The 20,555-nt window shown below is 43.9% G+C and overlaps 1 protein-coding gene across 2 annotated transcripts in view; it reads left to right on the top strand.

The window, feature by feature from the left end:
- MAGI3 (membrane associated guanylate kinase, WW and PDZ domain containing 3) overlaps positions 1-18,920 on the top strand; it is a 54,884-nt gene extending 35,964 nt beyond the window's left edge. The window contains exons 11-22 of one of the 2 annotated variants that reach the window (XM_084220836.1): positions 903-934; positions 2,676-2,829; positions 3,307-3,398; positions 4,896-5,088; positions 5,794-5,979; positions 7,726-7,911; positions 11,316-11,409; positions 11,498-11,618; positions 12,127-12,270; positions 13,709-13,847; positions 15,058-15,147; positions 15,558-15,695. In XM_084220836.1, the coding sequence (XP_084076962.1) occupies positions 903-934; positions 2,676-2,829; positions 3,307-3,398; positions 4,896-5,088; positions 5,794-5,979; positions 7,726-7,911; positions 11,316-11,409; positions 11,498-11,618; positions 12,127-12,270; positions 13,709-13,847; positions 15,058-15,107 (1,391 nt within the window). In that variant the 3' untranslated portion in view covers positions 15,108-15,147; positions 15,558-15,695. Of the gene's footprint in view, positions 1-902; positions 935-2,675; positions 2,830-3,306; positions 3,399-4,895; positions 5,089-5,793; positions 5,980-7,725; positions 7,912-11,315; positions 11,410-11,497; positions 11,619-12,126; positions 12,271-13,708; positions 13,848-15,057; positions 15,148-15,557 lie in introns of both variants that reach the window. The other variant, XM_084220835.1, reaches the window with a different exon arrangement.
- Positions 18,921-20,555: the final 1,635 nt, after the last annotated feature.

Here is a 20,555-nt window from a genome sequence, read left to right as displayed (position 1 = left end):
TTATATCTCTGAGCCATTATGTTCTAAGTTTGATTTATACCCTTGACTATTTAGGGTGAGAACGTGTTGCTGGGGTTTTGTTCGAAGTTTTAGTTAGGTTTTTCTTTGGGTTTTTTTTCTTCAACAGTTATGTTTATGCACTGTCTCTTCCAAGTCTCTGGGGAGTGCTAAAGCAAACATGTGGTCTCCAGTATATTGCAAAGCATATGATGGACTGAGTTTTGTTAGGTTCTCCAAATATATTCAACCATGACTGTAATGAGCAGGGGATTGCAGGAGATGGGAAGAAGCATTAGCAAAGAGGTGGGGCTGATCACTGGGAATAGCAGAAAAAATTGTTTTTTTTTCTTTGCATATTCAAACTTCTTCCTTGATTGTCAGTCACACACCAGAATGCATCTTCTCCCCAAAAACTGTAGTAGTTAGTGTATGTTGTCTTTCAGAGGAAGCTGAATCTGAATGGATTATGAGGCAGCTCATGGCTTCTCAGTGTCCCTTCAGGCTTTATTATAACCCCGACTTCAGCCACTGGCATTTGCAAAGATCTCTGGATCTTTTTCTGTATAAATACTACTATTCCTTAATCAGCTGGGGAATAATTAGATTTGTCTGTGGCAAATGAATTTGTCCTTCAGACAAATTAATAAGTCTACTTATCCCGTGAACTGAGGGGTGACTTGGTTGACCAGGTTCTAGCAGAAAGAGAAATATATATTTTTCATTGCTGTTCAGCTTTCAGTTCTAATTGAGACTTCTCTAAAGCGATGGTTTTGGTCACTTTGCCATTTAAAAGCACAGTGAATTAGTCACTCTTATTTTCACCCCAGGGGCATCTGATTATGTTGCTGAAGTGTTGAAACTTTTTGTAACCTGCTATTAAAGTTACTTTCTATTTTCTTCAGGTCCACCCTCCCCTACTAAAGCTGCCAAAGGAGTGAGTATTGGTGATTGTATTTAACTCGTTTCTGACCTGCTTTGTAATCTCATTTCCTCTGGATTTTAGTCCCTGTGATAACCTGCAAGATGGTTTAGCAAAACCCCATCTGCTTGGTAGGCATAAATTCTTCGTCTAAGTACCTGGTGTTACAGTACTCATTAAAAGGGAAACAAACTACAGCATCTATTTTTTTCATTCCTAAAGGAAGTTTATAATCCTTTGATTCTTTTCAGTCCTCGCATAGAATTAATGGACTGGTTAGTGCTCCCTTCTGGAAATGCTTATCTTTGGATCCATATTTTCAGCAAGTCTCTATGGAGCTGTACATTCCTAGCTCCATACTCATTGCTCTTGGAAGTTTGATTTGTCGGGGCATCTTTAATAAATATTAGCTCAGCAAAGAATCCTTGGTCTTAATAGAACCTCTGATTTAATAATGCTTGTATTAATGCTTATGTTTATTATGAAGGTTTCTGTTGTAAATTGGACTGATTGAACACAGATGCTTCTTTTAAAATGCTTCTTGTACAGAACAAATCAGGGCAATTTATGAAAACCCCATTACCAGAACATAGCTGTAACTTCTCTTTCTATCTTTATCCTGCAATTTGAGTGCAACCTTAGTTGTATCCCAGCAGTAGAATGAACAAGCACACGTGTTCACCATGCTCAAAGATGACTGTGCTCAATAAGATCTTCAGATTCAGTTCCTTGCAAGCATCCACCTGCCTGTACTGAATAAATCAGAGCAGAAATCCCTGCAGTTGGAGGGCCCTGGTCCTGTCAGCATGGATCCCATGGCAATGTGCTAAAAATAGTTTGGACTTGGGGACTGGCATTCTATTCCAGCACACATACAGCAGCAAAAGCCCACAGAGTGCTCGATGCTCAGTGGCATTAAGCAGTGTGGCAAAATAATTCACTTAAAAAGGGCAAGTTCTTGTGTTTATAAACATACAAGAAGTGTCAAACTGCTGAATGGCTCTGGGCAGTTTCTTCTGCTCTTGGTTGAAAGGGCAGATCTATGTCTGTTCTGCTCCTGCTGTGGTTTAGCATGCACTGCCACGTGCCAGTTTTCCAGGCTGGGTTTCAGCCCAGAAGAAATATTTATTTTGTTGCATAATTGACTGGGGATTTAGATGAGGGACCACAAGGATGTTTGGGGTCCTTGTCTCATGAGCAGGAGTGTTGCAGCTGTCAGATTATGAAAAGGCAACAAAAGTGAGTTGTTACTACCTACACTACCCAGGTGTGACCTCCTGCCCCGTATGTATATTGCTCCAGCAGACAGCTCACACTGGGAGCACCCCTGGTGCTTGTGGGGAGGAGTTTGGCAAAGGACAGGAGGCAGTGCCTGTGGAACACCATGTGCCTGTCGTGCTGGATTGTGGCCCAGAGCCAGGCAGGCGCCTGACAAGGATTCGGTGTCTTCTCCAAACACGATCGGTCCTTTATGCCCCACTTCGTCCCCTGTGTTGGTAACTACCAGCATCTGCCCGTCTTCACTTCGCTCTGAGCATCATTCACTTCAAATTCTTCCCAAGCCTAGTCTCCAGTAGAAACTCATGTGCCAGTGAGGAAGACTTTAGTACTCTGGTCAGACATATCCACTGGAAAAGGTGTAATTTTCTTCCTTTCTTCCTGTCTATTTCTTCTGCATGGTGTTCATTGTCTTTGCACCCACAAGTGTAGTCATGCCTTTATTTCATGTGGATTTTGCATCTGTGGGCTGTTTCAGAAGGACAAGCAGGACAGTTCCGGGAGTTTGGAAGCTCTCAGCGATACCATTCCACAGCCGATGCCCTTCCCACCCTCTGCTGTGCGACCAGGCTCTCCTAAACTGGACCCGTCTGAAGTCTACCTGAAGTCTAAGACAATTTATGAGGACAAACGTAAGTGCATCATCTTCAACTTGAAAATACTCAATTATGAAGGAATCTTTTCTTTTGTTGCATGTGCAGTAAAACTACTGAGACTTTTTTGCTAAGTTTGTTAACCTGCTGTGGATAAAACATTTCAAGTAATGCATAATTCAAACAGCAATCAGAAAAACAAAAAAGATAAAGTATGTTTCAACTGTATTTTCAGGAAAACAGTTAATTGCAGAAATAATGAAAAGGATCGTTCTGAAGTAAACTGAGTTGTGTTACAGAGTGGCTTTTATCCTGGTCTGCTACACAGATGTGGTTGAGATTTCTGCTTTGAAAATTAATGATACCATTTTAAAAAGAGAATATCACTGTATTTCTGGTTGCTGTGTTTTGTCACTAGAAGACTCAGAGTGTACCGCCAAAGCATAATCCTTCAAGAATCCCTCAATAATCCAAGATAGCTCCTTACATGTTTTGAAATACTGTTTTTTTTCTTAGCTCCAAACACAAGAGATTTAGATGTTTTCCTGAGAAAACAAGAGTCAGGCTTTGGTTTCCGGGTGCTTGGTGGGGACGGACCAGATCAGCCTGTAAGTGAAACTGCTCACAGTTATCTCATAGTATTGCTGTTGGAATGATCCTACTCTGTCATCCTCATCTCCCATCATCCTATCCAGGCAGCTCAGTGATGGCAAAATTGATTGGTTCGAACCTGCCTTTCAGAGGTCAGGAATTAGTCCCTGTTATCTTTACTTTTTCCGCTCTTCGTGGACACCAGTGTCCAAGGTTTTGCGCCCTTCCCGCTACTGAGCCCGTCTTTGGCCGCAATTTTCTGTCGGGCCGAGGACACTGATGCTGTTTCTACAGCTGTTGCTGTGTCTCGGAGCCCTCGGAAGGGCCCCTGGCCTTTGCCCATTGTCACCTGATCCCAATCAGTCATTGGTGAACTGTGCACAGCAGCGCATCCTGGGAAGCAGCTGAGTGGAAGGAAGGGGTTGCTCCTTCTGTCAAAATTTCATTAGGCTGGTCTTTCCTTGCAGCCCAGTGAAACAAGGTTTGAGATGGTGACACACCCCTTTTATTCCCTGCTTCTCCTGCCGGATTTTTAAGCAAGCGTTATGTTGGAGGCAGCTGGGCAAATGCCAGAAGCAGACACCCCTGGATGGTCTGTTCTCCAAGGGCAGGTTTTAGGAGACTCCCCTGTATTTCCAAACATGCATACATTTCTCTTTGGGAAGAAGCTCTAAGACTTGTACTATATATCAGGGACCTTTCTTTAAGCTGTTTAAGTGGAGAGAAAAAGCTTTTGGAATGGATCTGCATAGATTGTTTTCTGATTACAGTGAAGGAATTCAGTTTTTTCATTCCCAGCTGTGATCCAGTGCTAGCCTTTTCTTTTTTAATTCCTCCCTCACTAACCTGCATTTAAAGTAAAGAGCAAACCCAGAGAATGATTGTAGCGTATGAAATTGAATGTGGTGTTCTTCTCTGTATTATATTTAGTAGCACTTTTAGAGAGGGGGGTAGGCAGAACTGTTGGTGTTTGAATTCATTATCTAATTACCAAAAGCTGAGAACTGAAGCAACTTGAAATGTGGAACTGTCTATAAGCAACTTTTCAGAAATAAACTTGAGTTTGTTCAAAAGCTTTTATTTCTTCCCCAGTCATTCCTCCTCAGCCTTGGTAAAAAAAAAAAGAAAAAAAAGTAGAATGAATGTCAGAGGCTTTTGTGTCATAAATGTCTAGGAAATCATATCTATAATAAGTACATGGTATGTGCTAAATTTCAAAAACTTTACTTTCTAATAAACTGGCAAATATGCTCAAGAGAGAAGAACTGACAAAAATATGGATTAAAGATTTTTTAAGAATTTAGTGAATGCATTGAGAGTCCAGATTGTCTCCACTAGATCAGTGTGCGCAGAGTATGCCTGTTGGCTGCATTTCTGCTAGAGCTGGACAGTGAAGTAATCTTTAAAAGAGTCTTCCCCAAAAGATCTCTTCTGTGCAGATTCACCTGGATTCCAACCACTGTGTGTTCTGATGAACTCACGTTCCCTTTCAAACCCCTGGACTCTGCTCACAGATTTATATCGGAGCCATAATCCCATTGGGAGCAGCGGAAAAGGACGGGAGGCTGCGTGCGGCGGATGAGCTGATGTGCATTGATGGAGTCCCTGTGAAAGGGAAGTCACACAAGCAGGTTCTGGATTTAATGACCAGTGCTGCACGAAACGGGCAGGTGCTGCTCACTGTCCGGAGGAAGATCTTCTTCAGTGGTAGGTGTCTGCTTGCCTAGAAAGAGGACTTAGGGCTTGTAATCAAATCCACTGAAGTTGCTCTGGAACTTAATTACTGCACTGGGGCTGAGCAGCCTGAGATTGAGGAGGGCTCTTAAATGGAGAAAAGCAGAATTTAATAGGCGTGGGCTGTGTTGCTCGCTAGCTTGCACTGCTCACACAGGTAAGGCTCTGAAAATTATGATGCAGGGGTGGTTTCTTCAAACCTTTTTGCAAGTAGTAGTTAGAACAGCCATTAGTGCTATAGAAATTGCATAATAATGCAGTCTGTTTTCTCAACATCCCAGAATGGTTTGGGTTGGCTTGGGTTGGCAGGGACCTTAAAGCTCATTTTGTCCCACTCCCTGCCATGGCCAGGGGCACCTTCTATATGCTGTATTCTCAAGTCTTTTGGCATTAGTGTGTAGGAAGATTAACTATATTCAAACTGGAGCTGTTTCAGAGCAAGATCTTGAGATGCTGCAGTTTTGGATCAGTGTCCAGATCAACACTTTAAAGAAGATTAGTCTGTGACTCCATGAATGACAAAGCTGGGGTGGGATTTACAGCTGACAAGGGCCCCCTGCTCTGATTAGCAACTGCTGTTGCTGTCTCATGCTGGTACTGACAACTGAGCTTCATGGTTGTGCTGAAGTTGCTTTGTGTGATTTGTTCCTTATTTGTTGTTTGTCTATTCCCTGAAAGGGGAAAAGCAGGCAGAGGGGGAGGAGCCGCAGCCTGTCCTGACACAGAACGGTTCTCCTCGGCTGAACCGTGTCGACTTTGCTAACCAACCATGCCCAGAGGTCTATGACATCCGTCTGCAGCGGAAGGAGAACGAAGGATTTGGCTTCGTCATCCTCACCTCCAAGAACAAACCTCCTCCTGGGGGTAAGTGCGATGTCCTGATGGCTCTGCCTCTGCCTGACCTTGCTGCGGCTTCTCCACAGATATCTTATCCTCTGCAGTGCTGGTATTTCCCTCATAGTCAGCTTTCACTCACACTGGCACAGCCCAGCCAGTTGAGTGTTGGTCTGTCTTTCTTCATATTTATGCTCTTGTTCACACAACTGTGACATAAATGGGGAAAAGGGAATTTATATGTCACACAACACATACCCAAGAGGGTGCACTTGTCCCAGGGCAAGTATTTGGGATGTAGGTATTTGGCAGGCCGTAGTGATGTTGCATTAATTCATTGGCATTTTAATGGAAGCATAGTTTCAACCTTGGCTTTATATTACCTAATCAGGCATAAATTCTTATTTTGAGGATCTGAGGAAGTAGAGTGTACAGTATTTGGTGGAAAACAATGAACTTGTTACTGTCTTTGAGTGTGTTTGTCTAGAAAGATCATCAAAATTAAAAAGTAGTCTGGTCTGGTATTGCAGTTGTGAGATACAGACGCGGCTCAGGCATTGTTGTCTCCAGTTCTGCCTCTGTGCTCGTCTCTGGGAAAAGAACTGAAATCGGTCTTTTTTCCTTCTACTTCTCAGAACATTCCTTCTGTTCTCCAGTCTGTCCGTTCTGGCCACATAGCTTTGGTTTCTGGAGGAGTCTGTGCAGGGCACGGTGTCACTCTGGGGTGAACTGAGGGAACTGAGCCAGGAGAGCTGGATGAAATTTGAGACCATTATTACAAGTGCATATTCATCTCAGAGACCAGGAAAAGCAGTCAGGTCTGTTCAAAGCTGATGTAGCACCCTGCTGGCCTTGCACAGGCTCCCTGCTCAGGTCCTCACCTGACTGAATCAGTCCCCAGCAGGAGAAGTTTGATATATTTTTAAAGTGTGTTTAAGGGTTAATTTTTGTTTGCAAGTAGGAAGAGTTTGCCCATGCATCTGAATCTCTGTGTTACAGTGGATGGCCATAACTCTCTCTGAGCCCACACTGTCAGGGTCGATGCATTAAATGGAAAACTACATTATATATGGTAAAACCAACTGTTTTGGTGCACTCCAGGGCCACACATTCTCACTCATCCCTTTGCAGACGTGATCCATTTCCTCCCCATGTTTTCCTTCAGGCACAACACCCTGTATGTGACAAGGCCATGCTGTGTGGTTGGCATCTCCATTCATTCACAATGAAGCATTCCTCTTTATTTGCAAGATTGACCTGTACAAGCAGTTTCACCCTTTGGAGCAGGAGAGGAGAGATGAACACTGATCTCTGTTCTGTGGTGACCAGAGACAGGACCAAGAGAACAGCTGGAGCTGTGCCAGAGGAGAGTTAGGTTGAATATTAGGAAAAGCCTCTTCACCCAGAGGTTGGTGGGGCGCTGAACAGGTTCCTCAAGGAAGTAGTCACAGGCCCAAGGCTGCCAGAGCTAAAGCAGTGTTTGGACAACACTCTTCAGGCACAAGGTGGGATTTGTTTGGCTTTTGGGATGTCCTCTGCAGTGCCAGGAGTTGATGATCCTCGTGGGTCCCTCTAATTCAGCATATTTTGTGATTCTGTGACTGGCAATTCTGGGTTTATGTGACGCTTACCTGATGTGCACATGGTAGGGTTCTTGAGGCTGCCCTGTGCAGGGCCAGGATTTGAATTTTCATCCTTGTGGATCCCTTCCTGCTCAAGATATTCCATAATTCTGTGAATACTTATAGTGTTGCTGTGCCTGTTCATGTTTCTTAGTGATTCCTCACAAGATCGGGCGAGTTATCGAGGGAAGCCCAGCTGACCAGTGTGGAAAGCTGAAGGTGGGTGATAGAATCTCAGCAGTAAACAGCCAGTCCATTGTGGAGCTCTCCCATGACAGCATTGTGCAGCTCATCAAGGATGCAGGCAACGTGGTGACCCTCACAGTGGTGGCTGAAGAAGGTAAGGAAGGTACCACACTATCAAAGTTGGGTATTTATCACTGCTGAAGTTTATTGGCTTAAATGGAGCATTTGAAGATGTTTGGAAATTAAGGAGAGTAAATCTTAGAATATCCTGAGTTGAGTGGGACCCATGGGGATCATCATCTCCTGGAAGTTGAATAAGTTGGAAGCTCGTGTGTTTGCTCTAGAAGAGCTGAAGGCAGGTGGGACAGAGAGAGGAGCTGCCACAACAAGGTGCTTGTACCCAAAAAGGAGCTAAAATTAGTAACAATGCAATGAGGAGTGAGAGAAATTCTCATGTGTGAGAGAGAGAAAATGCTGCTAACGTAGAAACATCCTGTCCGGACCTTGTATTCTCCAGCCAAAGAGAAATGACTCCTCAGGGGGCTGTGGCAGCCACAGGATCATGCTTAGTGAGGAAATCTTCTCTCCCCAGCTCAGAGGCCCAGGTCCTGCCAGAGCTCTGTTCCCAATGAGGCCAGTGCTGCCAGGATGCTCTGTCCCTGCTCTAAGGCCACAGGGACTCCTGTTTTCCAAATCTCTCCACTTAAACCATGAGTTTTTGCTTTCTCCCATGTTAAAACACACAAATTCTCTAATGCTGCATCCCTGCAGCAGAAACATGCTGCCGTTCTGTCTGCCAAAGCTCCCCTTTGGAAAAGGGTAACATACCACCACAAAGGGAAAAAAGCCTTGACAGGGTTTTCCTGCCAATCTTGCAAAACCTGCTGTGTCACCTGAGCAGCAAAGTGAGTCCTAGGTACTGCAAAGTCCCATCTTCGGAGACTGTGACGTAATGACAGCTCCCATGTAACACTGCATGCACTGTGGTATTGTTTCTAAACAAAAATGTAATATATATAAAACCCAGTAATTTGAAGAGAAAAGCTGTTTTCCTGCCCTGCATTTTTCTTGAATGCTGCCTAATTAAACCCCTGTCATTATTTTGTTAGAAAGTTGGCTTTCTTCACCTTTGAAATAAAAAATACCTAGAGCCAGGCTGTGAATAAAGCCAGCAGATGATTGTCTAATTTCACGTTCATTGCAAATATTTAACATGCCATCTCAGCCTGTAACACAGAATTTCAAAGACTTAATATTCCTTTTTGTTAATGCTTGAAGTAGAGAGACCTCTATAAGTTGTTATTTTTCTATTGAGATTTTTATTTTTATCAAATCTGGTTCATTCCAGTTTGAAGGGACACATTTCAAAGCAGTTGCCATGGGTGATGTTTATAAAGCAACTGAAATTTGAGTTGGTTGAATTAGATCTGTTTTCTCTGCAGCTTTTAGTCATCAAATACAGACTAGTTTGGGTTGGAGGGACCTGAAAGCCCACTGGGCTGCCATGGACAGGAACACCTTCCACTTGTTTTCAAAATAAGTTTTCTGACGATCATATTTCTACCCATTATTTGTGTATGACCTTACATGGACTTTGTGTAAAAATGTTTCCCACTGCCTCAATTACAGATTTGGAGCCAAAAGACAGAGAGAAAAACACAACCTGGGGAGACTCAACAAGAGAGGAAAGAACCCTTTAGTAGCAGGTGGTAAAACCAGAGAAAAGATCAGTCATAAAAAATCTGTGGCTCAGAGGAGCTGAAGTTGGTGTGTTTGAGATGTAAAGAATTTTGTGACAATGAAGGAGAAAGAAGCAGAACCGGTTCCACTGGAGTGGGAATATATCTCCACTTTAAAATTCCCCTTGATGTAGCTGAAGAAATAGACTTCCGCTCACGGTAGAGCCCTGTGTAGTGGGGGAATCCAGCATGGATGGGGGTGAGTCGAGGCTTCAGGCACTCAGGGACAGAGCTGAGCCTCACAAGGCTGGTTCACACCAGGAAAATCCAGAATACAGCTCCAAAAACACAAAATGCCCTTTTTGCTGGAAGCTATTGAGCCTCACGAGGCAGAAGCCCTGATAGAGTTTGCTGTTCCCTGGTTTTGTCCTCTGAGAGTGGCAACAAAATCTTTGCCTGGTCCCCTTCCCTTCCCCCAGGCTTTCACAGGCCTGTGATCTTTGCTTTCCATGGGATTAAATGAATTCCCTTCATGAAGAGATTCTTTAACATTTTTCACAAAAGCAGGAGCCTGTCAGCTTTTGTCATGAATTAGCTGGGAACACACTAGACGAGGCTGCAGAGAGGGCTGCAGGATTTGTACAAACAGATGGCATTTTTCTTGCCTATGCTTCTAAATTAAAAATCTGAGGATAAACCAGGAGTAAAAGTTGATGTTTTGTCTCTAGAAAAAAACCTCTTTAAGGCATGTCATGAGGACAGCATTAAGCAGATGTGTGGAGGGCTTGGGAGGTCTCACATACCTGAGAAATTCAGTGTAATATGCTTTAAATTTTTCTTCCCTTAACATTCTTGAGCACTTTTTTGTATTTTAGTGGAATTTGTTTGTTTTTAATTAAGAAATGCAGTGATGTGCTGCACCTAATGGGGCTGGAACATCTCTAGTTCTGGTGCTGGGAATGATTGTTTGGTTTTTTAACCCTTTCAGGGAAAAAGAGTTAATAGTTTATATTTCAGCACAAAAGTCCATCTTGGGCCACTGCTTGTCATTCAGATTCCAGCTAAGAGGCAGCTTTTTGCATAGACTGTGGTTCTTTAATCTTAAGCGAGAGTGTCATTTTTGTATCCTGAAACATGGGGCTTTTTCCAGAAATGCAATGGATTTATTGTAAAGTGCTCACTAACAGTATTTTCCCAGGAGGAGAAAATAATTGGAAGTTATTTTAAATGGTTTTATCAAAACCTTAGTTTTTACTTAGCTTTTGGGAGAAGGCAAAAGACTTTAACATTCCTCTTGATTGCCTGCCAGTGAGCTCCTTCTCCCAAGAAACCAGTTCCTCACCTTGCCTGGAGCTGGGCAATGGAAAACTGTTGTCCTTAAATGAGTTGGCAATTTCCCTTTATTTGATGGGGCCTTCACCTCTAATTCCCCATTTCTCCTGCAGATGCTCATTCCCTTACCTTTACAGAGGGGTATTTCTCAAATGGGCATTGTTCTTCATCTCTTAATAAATCTTATGATAATGAATATCTGAACCAATTTCATGGATCTGCTCAGCCCTGATCCCCTCTGGCATTTATCAAGTTGCAAACAGGCTAAAACCCTTCTGTTCATGTCAGGATCCATACAATTGTGTTGGTATTTCCAGAGGAAAAGCAGAGTAAAAGAATAGAAATAAAGAATGGAATTCCTAAGAATTTATTCCATGGAACTTGTGTCCCTGGCTTGGAAAATCCTCTCTCTGTTGTGCCCACATGAGCTTGGCTCAAGGTGTCGTGGCTGCAGTTCTTTGGGAGCTGTAGCCCCAGCACTGGTGGTGACCATTGTCCTGGCTGCAGATTTGTGAAGTTGTGACTGTTGATTTTGTTTGGATTCTAGAGCAACGGGGTCCTCCATCAGGAACAAACTCAGCCAGGCAGAGCCCAGCCCCACAGCACCGACCACTGGGATTGGCACCGATCAACCCTGACAGGTTGGGAAAAGGGGCTGGGAATGGTGGGAGAAGCTTGGCCAGAGGGATTAATGTGGAGGCAACACCATGTCCTTTCACCTTTCTGTAGGGGAGCTACAGAAGGTGAAGCTGGAAGAGAAGTTTCTAATAGTTACCGGCTGTCCTGGCCTGAGCACAAGCACATGGCACAGTTGGATGCTGCTTCAGGTGTTGGCAGCCGTCATTCCCAGGTATAAAAATCCATCCAGAGGGTGTGGAGACACAGGGAATACTCATCCATCAAGGCACTCTAGTGGCATTACCACAGAGTTCTCAAAAGCAGAATGTTAAAACATTTCCCTGTCGGATACAGGTAGAACAGTTGTGTATAAAAACATACTGAAGTGTCTCAAGTGTTTTAAATGTGATTATCTCCTATAGGTAGTTGAACACTCATAGCTATGAAAGAAACACAAAATGCTGGTAATAGAGTGACTATAGACCCTTTGGCAAAGTTTCTTCAAGAATTTTGTGCCTATCTCAGAAGGAAAGATGTTTGGACTTAGACTAAAACCATTACCCTGAGTCACCCCAAAGTTGGGATGAATGCTGTTTAAGTGCTCAAAACATAGAAATATTGGAATAATTTTCTAGAAAAACAGAAGGTTAAATCTGCCTACAGGTCCTCATCTCTTTTTTTTTTTTTTTTTTTTTTTTTTTTTTTTTTTTTTTCTCTCCCGCCTGTGACTTCCTGCACAGAATGCTGGCTGTTTCCCAGTGGAGTTGGAAAGGGGTCCTCGAGGGTTTGGATTCAGCCTCCGAGGAGGAAAGGAATACAACATGGGCTTATTCATCCTCCGTCTGGCTGAGGATGGGCCAGCAGTCAAGGATGGGAGAGTCCATGTAGGTTTGGCTTCTCTAATCAATTTGTTGATGCAGTTGATACATTAATTTGCCCAGAGTGGCAACAAACTTGGATTCTCACAAGCACAGGGTCCCAGAACAATATCTGGGCCTTTGCCCTTCTTCCAGCTGTCCCTGTGGCAATGGACTTTTGGATGAGACATCCATGAACATCTCTGGCCATGCCAAAGGAATTGTCTGCTTTGCTGGGGTTACAGTAGTATCCCTGGGTGTGAGCAGCAGGTACTCCCGGGTATTTTAGGACCCCCAACAAGAGATTGCGCAGTGCACCAGAGAGCTGGGAAGAGAATCACTGTCCCAAGTCAGTTAATTTTTGAGGAATGTTTGTCTGTACATTTGTGCTGCGGCTGTTCTATGCCATTTCTGGAGATACAATCCTGGTTTTTTTCCCCAAATATTATGTTAATTCTTGCCTTTGTGTAGGGAATTAACTCTCAAATTTTGTAGTAAAAGCCAAGTACATGGACACAACAGAAGGACTGATGGTAAGTGACAGTCTGTGGCTGCTGCCCAGGGTTGGATTTTCAGAGGCTGGAAGCATCAAGGTGACCCAGGTGCCCATGAGATCCCATCCCCTGCAGTCCTTGTGCTTCCCTGTTGCTGGCACGTGGCTCTGCCTCTCTTTGTCCTGTATTTGCAGAATGGAGCTGGCACAGATACTTGCTGTGAGGCTTAAATGGATGTGGAATTCTTAGTATTTTTAACTTCTCTTACCCTGTTCTTCACAGTAATTAGTATTTTTCCCCACATGCTTGAGAGACAGCACAAGTTTAGCATTCAGTGCTAATATTTTTTCTCATAGTCCTCCTTCAGGTGGTGTCACACTGAGCTCCAGAGCTTTGCTTTTTGGACAAAGCAACCAAAGAAGTTGTTCAGCCCAGAGAAGAGGAGCCAGAGGTCAGACCTCACCGGGGTCTGCAGCTTCCTCCTGAGGGGCAGGACCAGTGGCAGGCCCTGGGGGAATGGCTGGAGTGGTGTCAGAGGAGGGTTATGTTAGATATTGGGAAAAGGTACTTCCCTCTGAGGGTGGTCTGGCAGTGGAGCAGGCTACCCAGGGAATGGTCACAACCCCAAAGCTGCCAGAGCTCAAAGAGTGTTTGGACAATGCTTTCAGGCACAGGATAGGATTGTCTGGGTGTGTTTTACAGAGCCACATCTTTGATAATAAATAGAAGATGTGGTTAAGATCTTTGGAATCTTTTCCTGAGCAGACAACCTCTGTGCACCTCTGAACCCCCAAACCCTGGGGTAACATCCTGCTTGTAATCCATGGAAGGGTGTCACCAATGCCCACTGGATTTTAGCACGAGAAGGAAAACAGAAGCATCTGCCTCTGTTATTTTTTCTGTCTAAATTAAAAACCAGTTCACAGTGTCAGAGATTCCCAAAAACTAATCTGCTGCTCTTTCTTCCTCAGGTTGGTGACCAAATTGTGGAAATTAATGGAGAACCTACCCAAGGAATCACTCACACACGAGCCATTGAGCTGATTCAGGCTGGAGGAAATAAAGTTTTGCTGCTGCTGAGACCAGGGACTGGATTGATACCAGATCACAGTACGTTGTCTCAAGGGCTTTTTGGTGTTTAGGGCACAAGGCAGGGAAGTAAAGTGGGATAAGAAGATTCTGCTGCTTGTTCATTGCAGTAGTTGGCAGTTGCCTTTGTGACAGCTGTGCATTTATTATTGAATTAAATTAAAATTTAAAATTATATAAAACTAAAATTACAATTATTGAATTAAATTAAAAACTAAAATATAAAAATTGAAAAATAAAAAATGTATTTTCAAATACAAGGAATATTTGAGGTAAAATTAACACATGACAGTATGTAGGAGTATTGCACAATCTGAAATTATTCCATATTTCTAATTAGTTTCTCAGCTCTGTCCAAGCTAATCAAGTTTTTCTATACAAATATGCTGATTAACCCTGATTGCCTTTTAATTTAAATGAAAATTCTCTGTGCTACAGTATTGTTAAACGTTTGTTTCTGTACATATTTACTTCTGGTTTTAGCCTTCTAAATTATGAAATGCTTTGTTTTTCAAAGCCAACAATTCAGGAAGCAGGAAAGGGACAGCTTTACTCTCCAAAGGCATTCAGTTTGATTTAAGGTGATTTCTCTGTCTACAAAAGGAAACCCCAACTTTGTAGGCCAAAAAAAAAAAGCCAACCCAAAAACCCAGAAAAGACAGCAGAGCAAAGAACACATAACTTCCTAAATATGCGGTTTAGTCTTTGTAAGCCCTGATGCTGACACCAAGGTGCTGATGGCTAAACTTCCTAAATTGTAGGGTCACTTTTTCTAAAAAGGAGTTTTTCAGTCAGAGTGACCAACCCCAAGCTTATCCTTTCAAAATCCCAAACACCAAGTTTGAGCTGCCAAATACTTAGTGTGCTCAGTCACTGACTGGCATTCACTCAAAGGGTAAAATCTGCTCAGAACTGTCTCAATTTCTTTCCTCCTGAGAGCTAGAAAAGAGGCCTGAGCATCACTACTAGCCCTGCTGGTCACAGAAATTCCCTGAGCTTGAGGGAGAAACAGAATCAGACAAAAGGGAACCTCTGGAGCATGTCCAGGCCAGACCTCTGTCTAGAGTGGGGCCTGGGATAGGTGAAGGAAATGGTGGAGCGGGGAATGGTTTATGGCCTCTTGCCTTGCTGTTAATGCTACATTTCTGATTGAAGTCTTGCTTGCTGTACTCTGTGATTTTTTTTTTTTTTTTTGGTATGTACTTCTGGGCTTTTTCTCTTCCTCCTTCAGGTTTGGCTCCTTCCAGTCTGTGTCCCTACGTGAAACCTGAGCAACATTAAGGGCTTTCAGTGCTTTTCTTGGTTTTTCCTTAAAGACTTGGTAAATCTGCATGTCTTGTTTCATCTCTTCCTATTTTTAAAGTGCAAAGCTATGAATAACCCCAACTTTTCACTGTTTCAGATTTCTTTAGGCATAACAGTTCTGGTTTCTTAGGTTTTATTAGATAGTGTAGGTCAGGGACTTTTTAATTTGAAATTTTGCTGTGTAGGCTCTAAAATTGTTTTGATTCAAGACCGTGTCAGTCCTGCAGGGATCCAGCATTCTGACCACTAGATATTTTTTTCCAAAATCACATCCTCAGGGTTGTTGTAGAACAACACTATACAGAAAGCTGGCTAAATAAAGCTTTGAAAGTATGCTACTCCATAATGTTTTTTGAATTGAACTCAGTAGTTTGCCAATTATTACTTTTTGTGTGTTTAATCAAATCTCTTGCCCTTTGCTTCCAGGTGATTGGGATAGCTACAATCCTGCTTCATCAAATGTAATATATGAAGAACAGTCACCATTATTATCTTCATCTTCCCATTCTGCTTCCCCGTCTGAAGTGTGTTATTTAGCAGTAGCAGGAGAAGCTTTAACCAGAGTTCAGCTGTCTGAGGAACTGCAACAAGCAGAGAACACCGTGCCTGACAAGATAAGCACTTTAACTGAAAACCTGTGTGAGAGGAAGCCTCAGTCTTCTCCCCAGAGAACAAAGAACAGATGGGAATGTCCCTCAAGTCCTGGGTTTGGAATCACTAAAGGTAGTTCTGAAGCAGGGACCAAAAGGGGCAGATCTGCCAGTCCAGCAAAGTCAGGGGCTGCTGTAGGATACCGTCACATGGGATTGCACAGCCCCAGGAAAAGAGATCCTGAGAAAAACAATCTCTCACGTAAATCTGACAGTTCCAGGAGTGAGAGTAAAACCACAGGAAAAGGGATGAAGAATAATGACAAAAAGGAGTCATCCCATGGAAATCGAGGAAGGTCAGCAAGTCCCCAAAGGCATCTCAGCAAGCCAGGAAACACAGAAACAGTGGGAAGGATCCAAACATCTTGTTCTGTTGAGCAGTTGAAAGGTGGGAATGATATACCAGAAGTCACCAGGAAAGAAATTAAGCAGAAGACCCCGGGAAAGACAGAAGGGTGTTCTGCAGACCAACATTACCCAGTATTTGGTGGGAATAACCTTCCCTTTTGGGACTCCAAGAGAAATGGTTCTGAGGATGATTTATTAACCAAGTCCAGCTCTGGAGACACAGGTTCCAGCAGATTCAAAACCTCCAGCCTTTCCAATATCCCACTGCTTTCCATGGAGAAACAAAGGAGGGTGGAAACACAGGAAGCTCTTCTGCTGAACAGACACCATGGAGAGAGACACATGGAGCTGCCCAATGAAACCAAAGATGGAATTTCCCAACCTGAGGAGAATTCTCCAGTAAGGAAAACACTGATAACTCCTGGGCCATGGAGGGTCCCCAGTGGCTGTAAGGCCACCCCAGCAGCAGGGGTCCCTGGAAAACGGGTGTGACTGACTGAGAGACATTGGTTTTTAGAACATGTTTTGATCAATTTTCCAGTAAGAGTAATTTAAAGCATTGGTTTGTCTCACACAGTTGTCCTTTTTTTTTTCCCCCCCAGGAAGTATTTGATTTGTTCTTAGAGTTGTTTAAGCTCCATGAAGGACTTCCAGATTGCTTCAGTGAAACCCTTCCATGAGCTGCTGTCCCTATGTCCCTTTGCAGGCCATATCTGCTGCTCCCAGTGTTGCACTGCTGCAGCTTCCCCAAGAATTGTGAACTCTGAACAAAGTTCTTTATTGCCTCTATTGCCAATGTGATCTTGACTCACTTCCTGTTGTTGTGCCAAGCTATCTACTGAATCCAGTCAATCTAACCCTTCCCACATGCATTCCATTCAGAGACAAGGCAGGTTTGGGTGTTTTCTCTAGAGCAGGTTGCATGTTTACATTAGGAAACCCACGTGTTCTTGCTAGGTCAGGGAAAACACAGGCAAGTTGGTTCTCTCAGTTCCAGGACAGCAAATGAGCTGCTGCATATGTTTCCCAGAAGTTTTATACCTAATACAAAACCCTGGTGTATGTATTTGGCACAATTTCGTAATTTTGCTTTTTCTGACACAGCAGAATCACTTGAGTTTCTTGATTCGCTGGGATTTGGGTTGGAAACATCTGTGAGAGGAAAGAAAATTCTGGGTTCTGTTAAATAACACAATTCCTTTGGTTTCACTTGTGGCACCATGACACCCTCAGCCTCAATGTGGACTTCATACTAAAGTCCCATCTTGAATTATTTAATGCTAGTTAGGAGTTGGGGTTTTTTTCCCCTCTGTAGAGGTAAGAACAGACCTTAGGACAGACTCAGCTACCAGAGCAGCTTTTTCAGTGAAGTTCTTGCCTGTATATTTTAGAACTCTCCCCTATTTACTATGGATGTGTGATCAAGAAGCATTGATGACAAACAGGATACAGGAGACACACCATCTATGGTTTGAACTGGCAGAGATTTTTTAAAAGAGCGATGTTACCACCAAAACCTACTGACACATCAGCCCTACAGCTGTAAGAACAACAGAAATGCAAGCGGTTTATTTTAGTCACAGTTTTAGTGATTATTTCCTGACATCTGAGATTTTTAATGACTGTAGAAAAGCGGTGAAAGAAGGCCCTTGGTCCAGTTTGCTGGAGAAAGAAGAGTAAATCATTGAGCTTTACTTACTTAAAATACAAACATGATTTGCTCTTTGCAAGTGACTATCTCATTTTGGCTTTGAAGTGTTAAATGTTTTTGAAGGCTAACAAAGCACAGTGAGGCAGTTCTGAGAGGAATTCTTCACAAGTACAGCTGAGTGCTCAAACAGCTTTTAAACAAAGACTTTGGGAATTCAAAAGGCTTTAAAGCAGCTCTGAACTGTGCTCACCTGCTCAACATCAGGTGAGCCACTGACACCAGGGTTGCTGTGTAGCATAACACATACAAATACTCCCTAGGTGGAATATGACTGTGAAATATTTAATACTCTGAAGTAGCCTGTGTAGATATTGCCCTGTGTTCTTCCCCAGAGGTTGGTTGATGTTGAGCTGTATGCGCTCGGCCTGACCACTGAGTACAGTGAAAAATCCAGTCCTTTAATTCCAGATGAATTAGCCCCACTCAAATTATTTCCCTGCCATCAACTCCTCTCTATTTTTCTATATGTTCATGTGACCTGATAATGTTTTACCTGTGTGTGATTTCTCCTTCCATAGGCCTTGTATCTGTACTTCCTGTATCAGACTTAGCCATGTGGCCTTGGAATGCTACACAATGTATGGATGTACTGGGTGTAAATGTTTATATATTGTACAGCACCTTTATACAGACTTCTGAGGTTCTGACTAGAGAGAGACCTGTAAATCGCTCATTATTTTTTATATAGATATTAAAAACAAATTCCAGTTCATGGCCTGTTGATTCTGCACTGTCTAAACCAGCTTCTGGCTTGGCTTCAGGGGTGTCATGCAGGTTTTACCCACAAACATGCTACTCTTCTGGAAAATGAGTACAGTTTATCATTGGAAGTCCTTGATCCCCCATTCAGAAAACAAATGTTCAGCAAAGACGGTATAAAAATCATTAAGTCCTGTCAAAACAGTACAGTGATGAAGTACTCGTCCTGTAGGTTTATTTGTACATTTTGCTGTATAAAATTGTCATCTCCTTTTGCATCTTGCAAATTTTCCTTGTACAGAAAATAGCTGTAAACAATTTAGTACCAGCTGCAGCTCTTGTATGGCTTTAGTGCTTGATGTCCCACACCAGTTCCTACTGGTTTCAGTGCTAGCTGCCAGGATTCAGCCCCATTGATCCAGTTTTTCTGTGCATGGCATGGGATGACATGATGAGGCCAGTGCATTCCGGATATTGTAGAACAATAAAGCAGAAGGAAAACTTCTGATACATACACTGAGAATCTGTTTAAAAACCGAATGTCAGTTCTTGATGTCAGTTTGCAGGAGGCATTTGGCACTGCCAGGGCAACCAGAGTTTTACTTTGCTGTAGCTTTGGTCTGGGAGATATGGGGTTGCCCCCTCCTAACCCTCATCTCCTCCCCTCAGCCCTCTTCTCTAATGTCCCCTTCTCAGCCTCTCACCCCTACTCGAACTTCCAGCTAGTCCAGCCCTGCCCCATCCCTCACTCTGTCCTTCACCCCTCCCTGGCCTGGCCCTGCTCCATCCCTCTCTTCCCCCCTCCATCCACCTGTGGGAGCCCGAACACCGGGACAGCGCCCAAATAAGACAGGTAGGGACAACATCTGTGGGCTGCAGGGTGTCACCAGGGGCTGGGGGCTGAGGGGGGGGGGGCTGGAGGGTGACACAGAGCATGGGGGCTGAGGAGAGGGGGCTGCAGGTGTCACCAGGGGCTGGGGAGAAGGCTGCAGGTGTCACTGGGGGCTACAGGGTGACATGGGGCAGCTGAGAGGCAGAAGGGGCCTTTAGGAGCAAAGGGGGGCTCCAGGGTGGCACAGAGATGCTGAGGGGCTGCAGTGGGGAACTTGAGGGTGACACAAAAAGGCTGAGGGGCAGGGGGTGCCTTGAGGGGCAAAGTGGGGGTGCCTGAGGGTGACAGGTGAACCAGCCCTCACACCACCCCTAACCTCATCCTAAAAAGCACTCCTAACCAGGTGGAGAGTGCACCGTGGAGGTCAGGGGGCCAAGGGACAATGTCGGGGGGCTTGGGGTGACACACAGACATTGCGGGCTGAGGGGCAAAGAGGGGGGGTTGACAGGTGGAGAGCTCACACTGAGGGTTAGGGGTGCAAAAGACACAGGGTACCAGGTAGGGTTAGGGTACAGGTGCAGCAGCCCTCACCCCAGCCCTAAGGTCACCCTAAATAGCACCCCTAGGACACCAGTTTTCCCCAACAGCAGCACAAGGCAGTGACCCTAATGCTGGGACAGCCCCAGACTTCTCCCCCCTCCGCCCCAGCAGCTGCAGGCAATTACCCCAGTTAAAAGGTAGGGATGATGTTTGGAGACTAGAGAGCCACCGCAAGATTAGGCTGCTTTGAGAGTCCCAAGCACCTCCTGTAAATCCTACTCCTTAAGGGTTTGGATTGAGGGGACAATCCCTCCTTTTCCATTACTGGGAAGAATTTAAAAGTGAGGGGAACTCCTCTTTTCACAACATTTTAGGAGATGAAATTAAATGGCAGAGGCCATTTATTTGCCATTTTATCAGTTTCAGTGGAGGTAACTGCCCCATTTTCTCCTTTTAAGGGGTTCACTTGAAGGAAGCTCTGCCTTTTTCAGGATTTTAAGGGTTTAAATGTGCATTTCAGGGCACTTCATTCTGTGCCTTAGGACCAGGTATCTCAGAGAAGGGTGAGCCTGGCATGTACTTGACTCTTATGGTGTCCAGGAGGTTTTTTTTTTATAATATAGACAGCCCTAATTAGAGGTCCC

The sequence above is a fragment of the Fringilla coelebs genome (genome assembly GCF_963513975.1).
Source record: "Fringilla coelebs genome assembly, chromosome: 23".
In the NCBI taxonomy this organism is placed as follows: domain Eukaryota; kingdom Metazoa; phylum Chordata; class Aves; order Passeriformes; family Fringillidae; genus Fringilla; species Fringilla coelebs.
The sequence above is the reverse complement of the archived record's forward strand: the minus strand, read 5'-3'. Positions and strand labels throughout refer to the sequence as shown.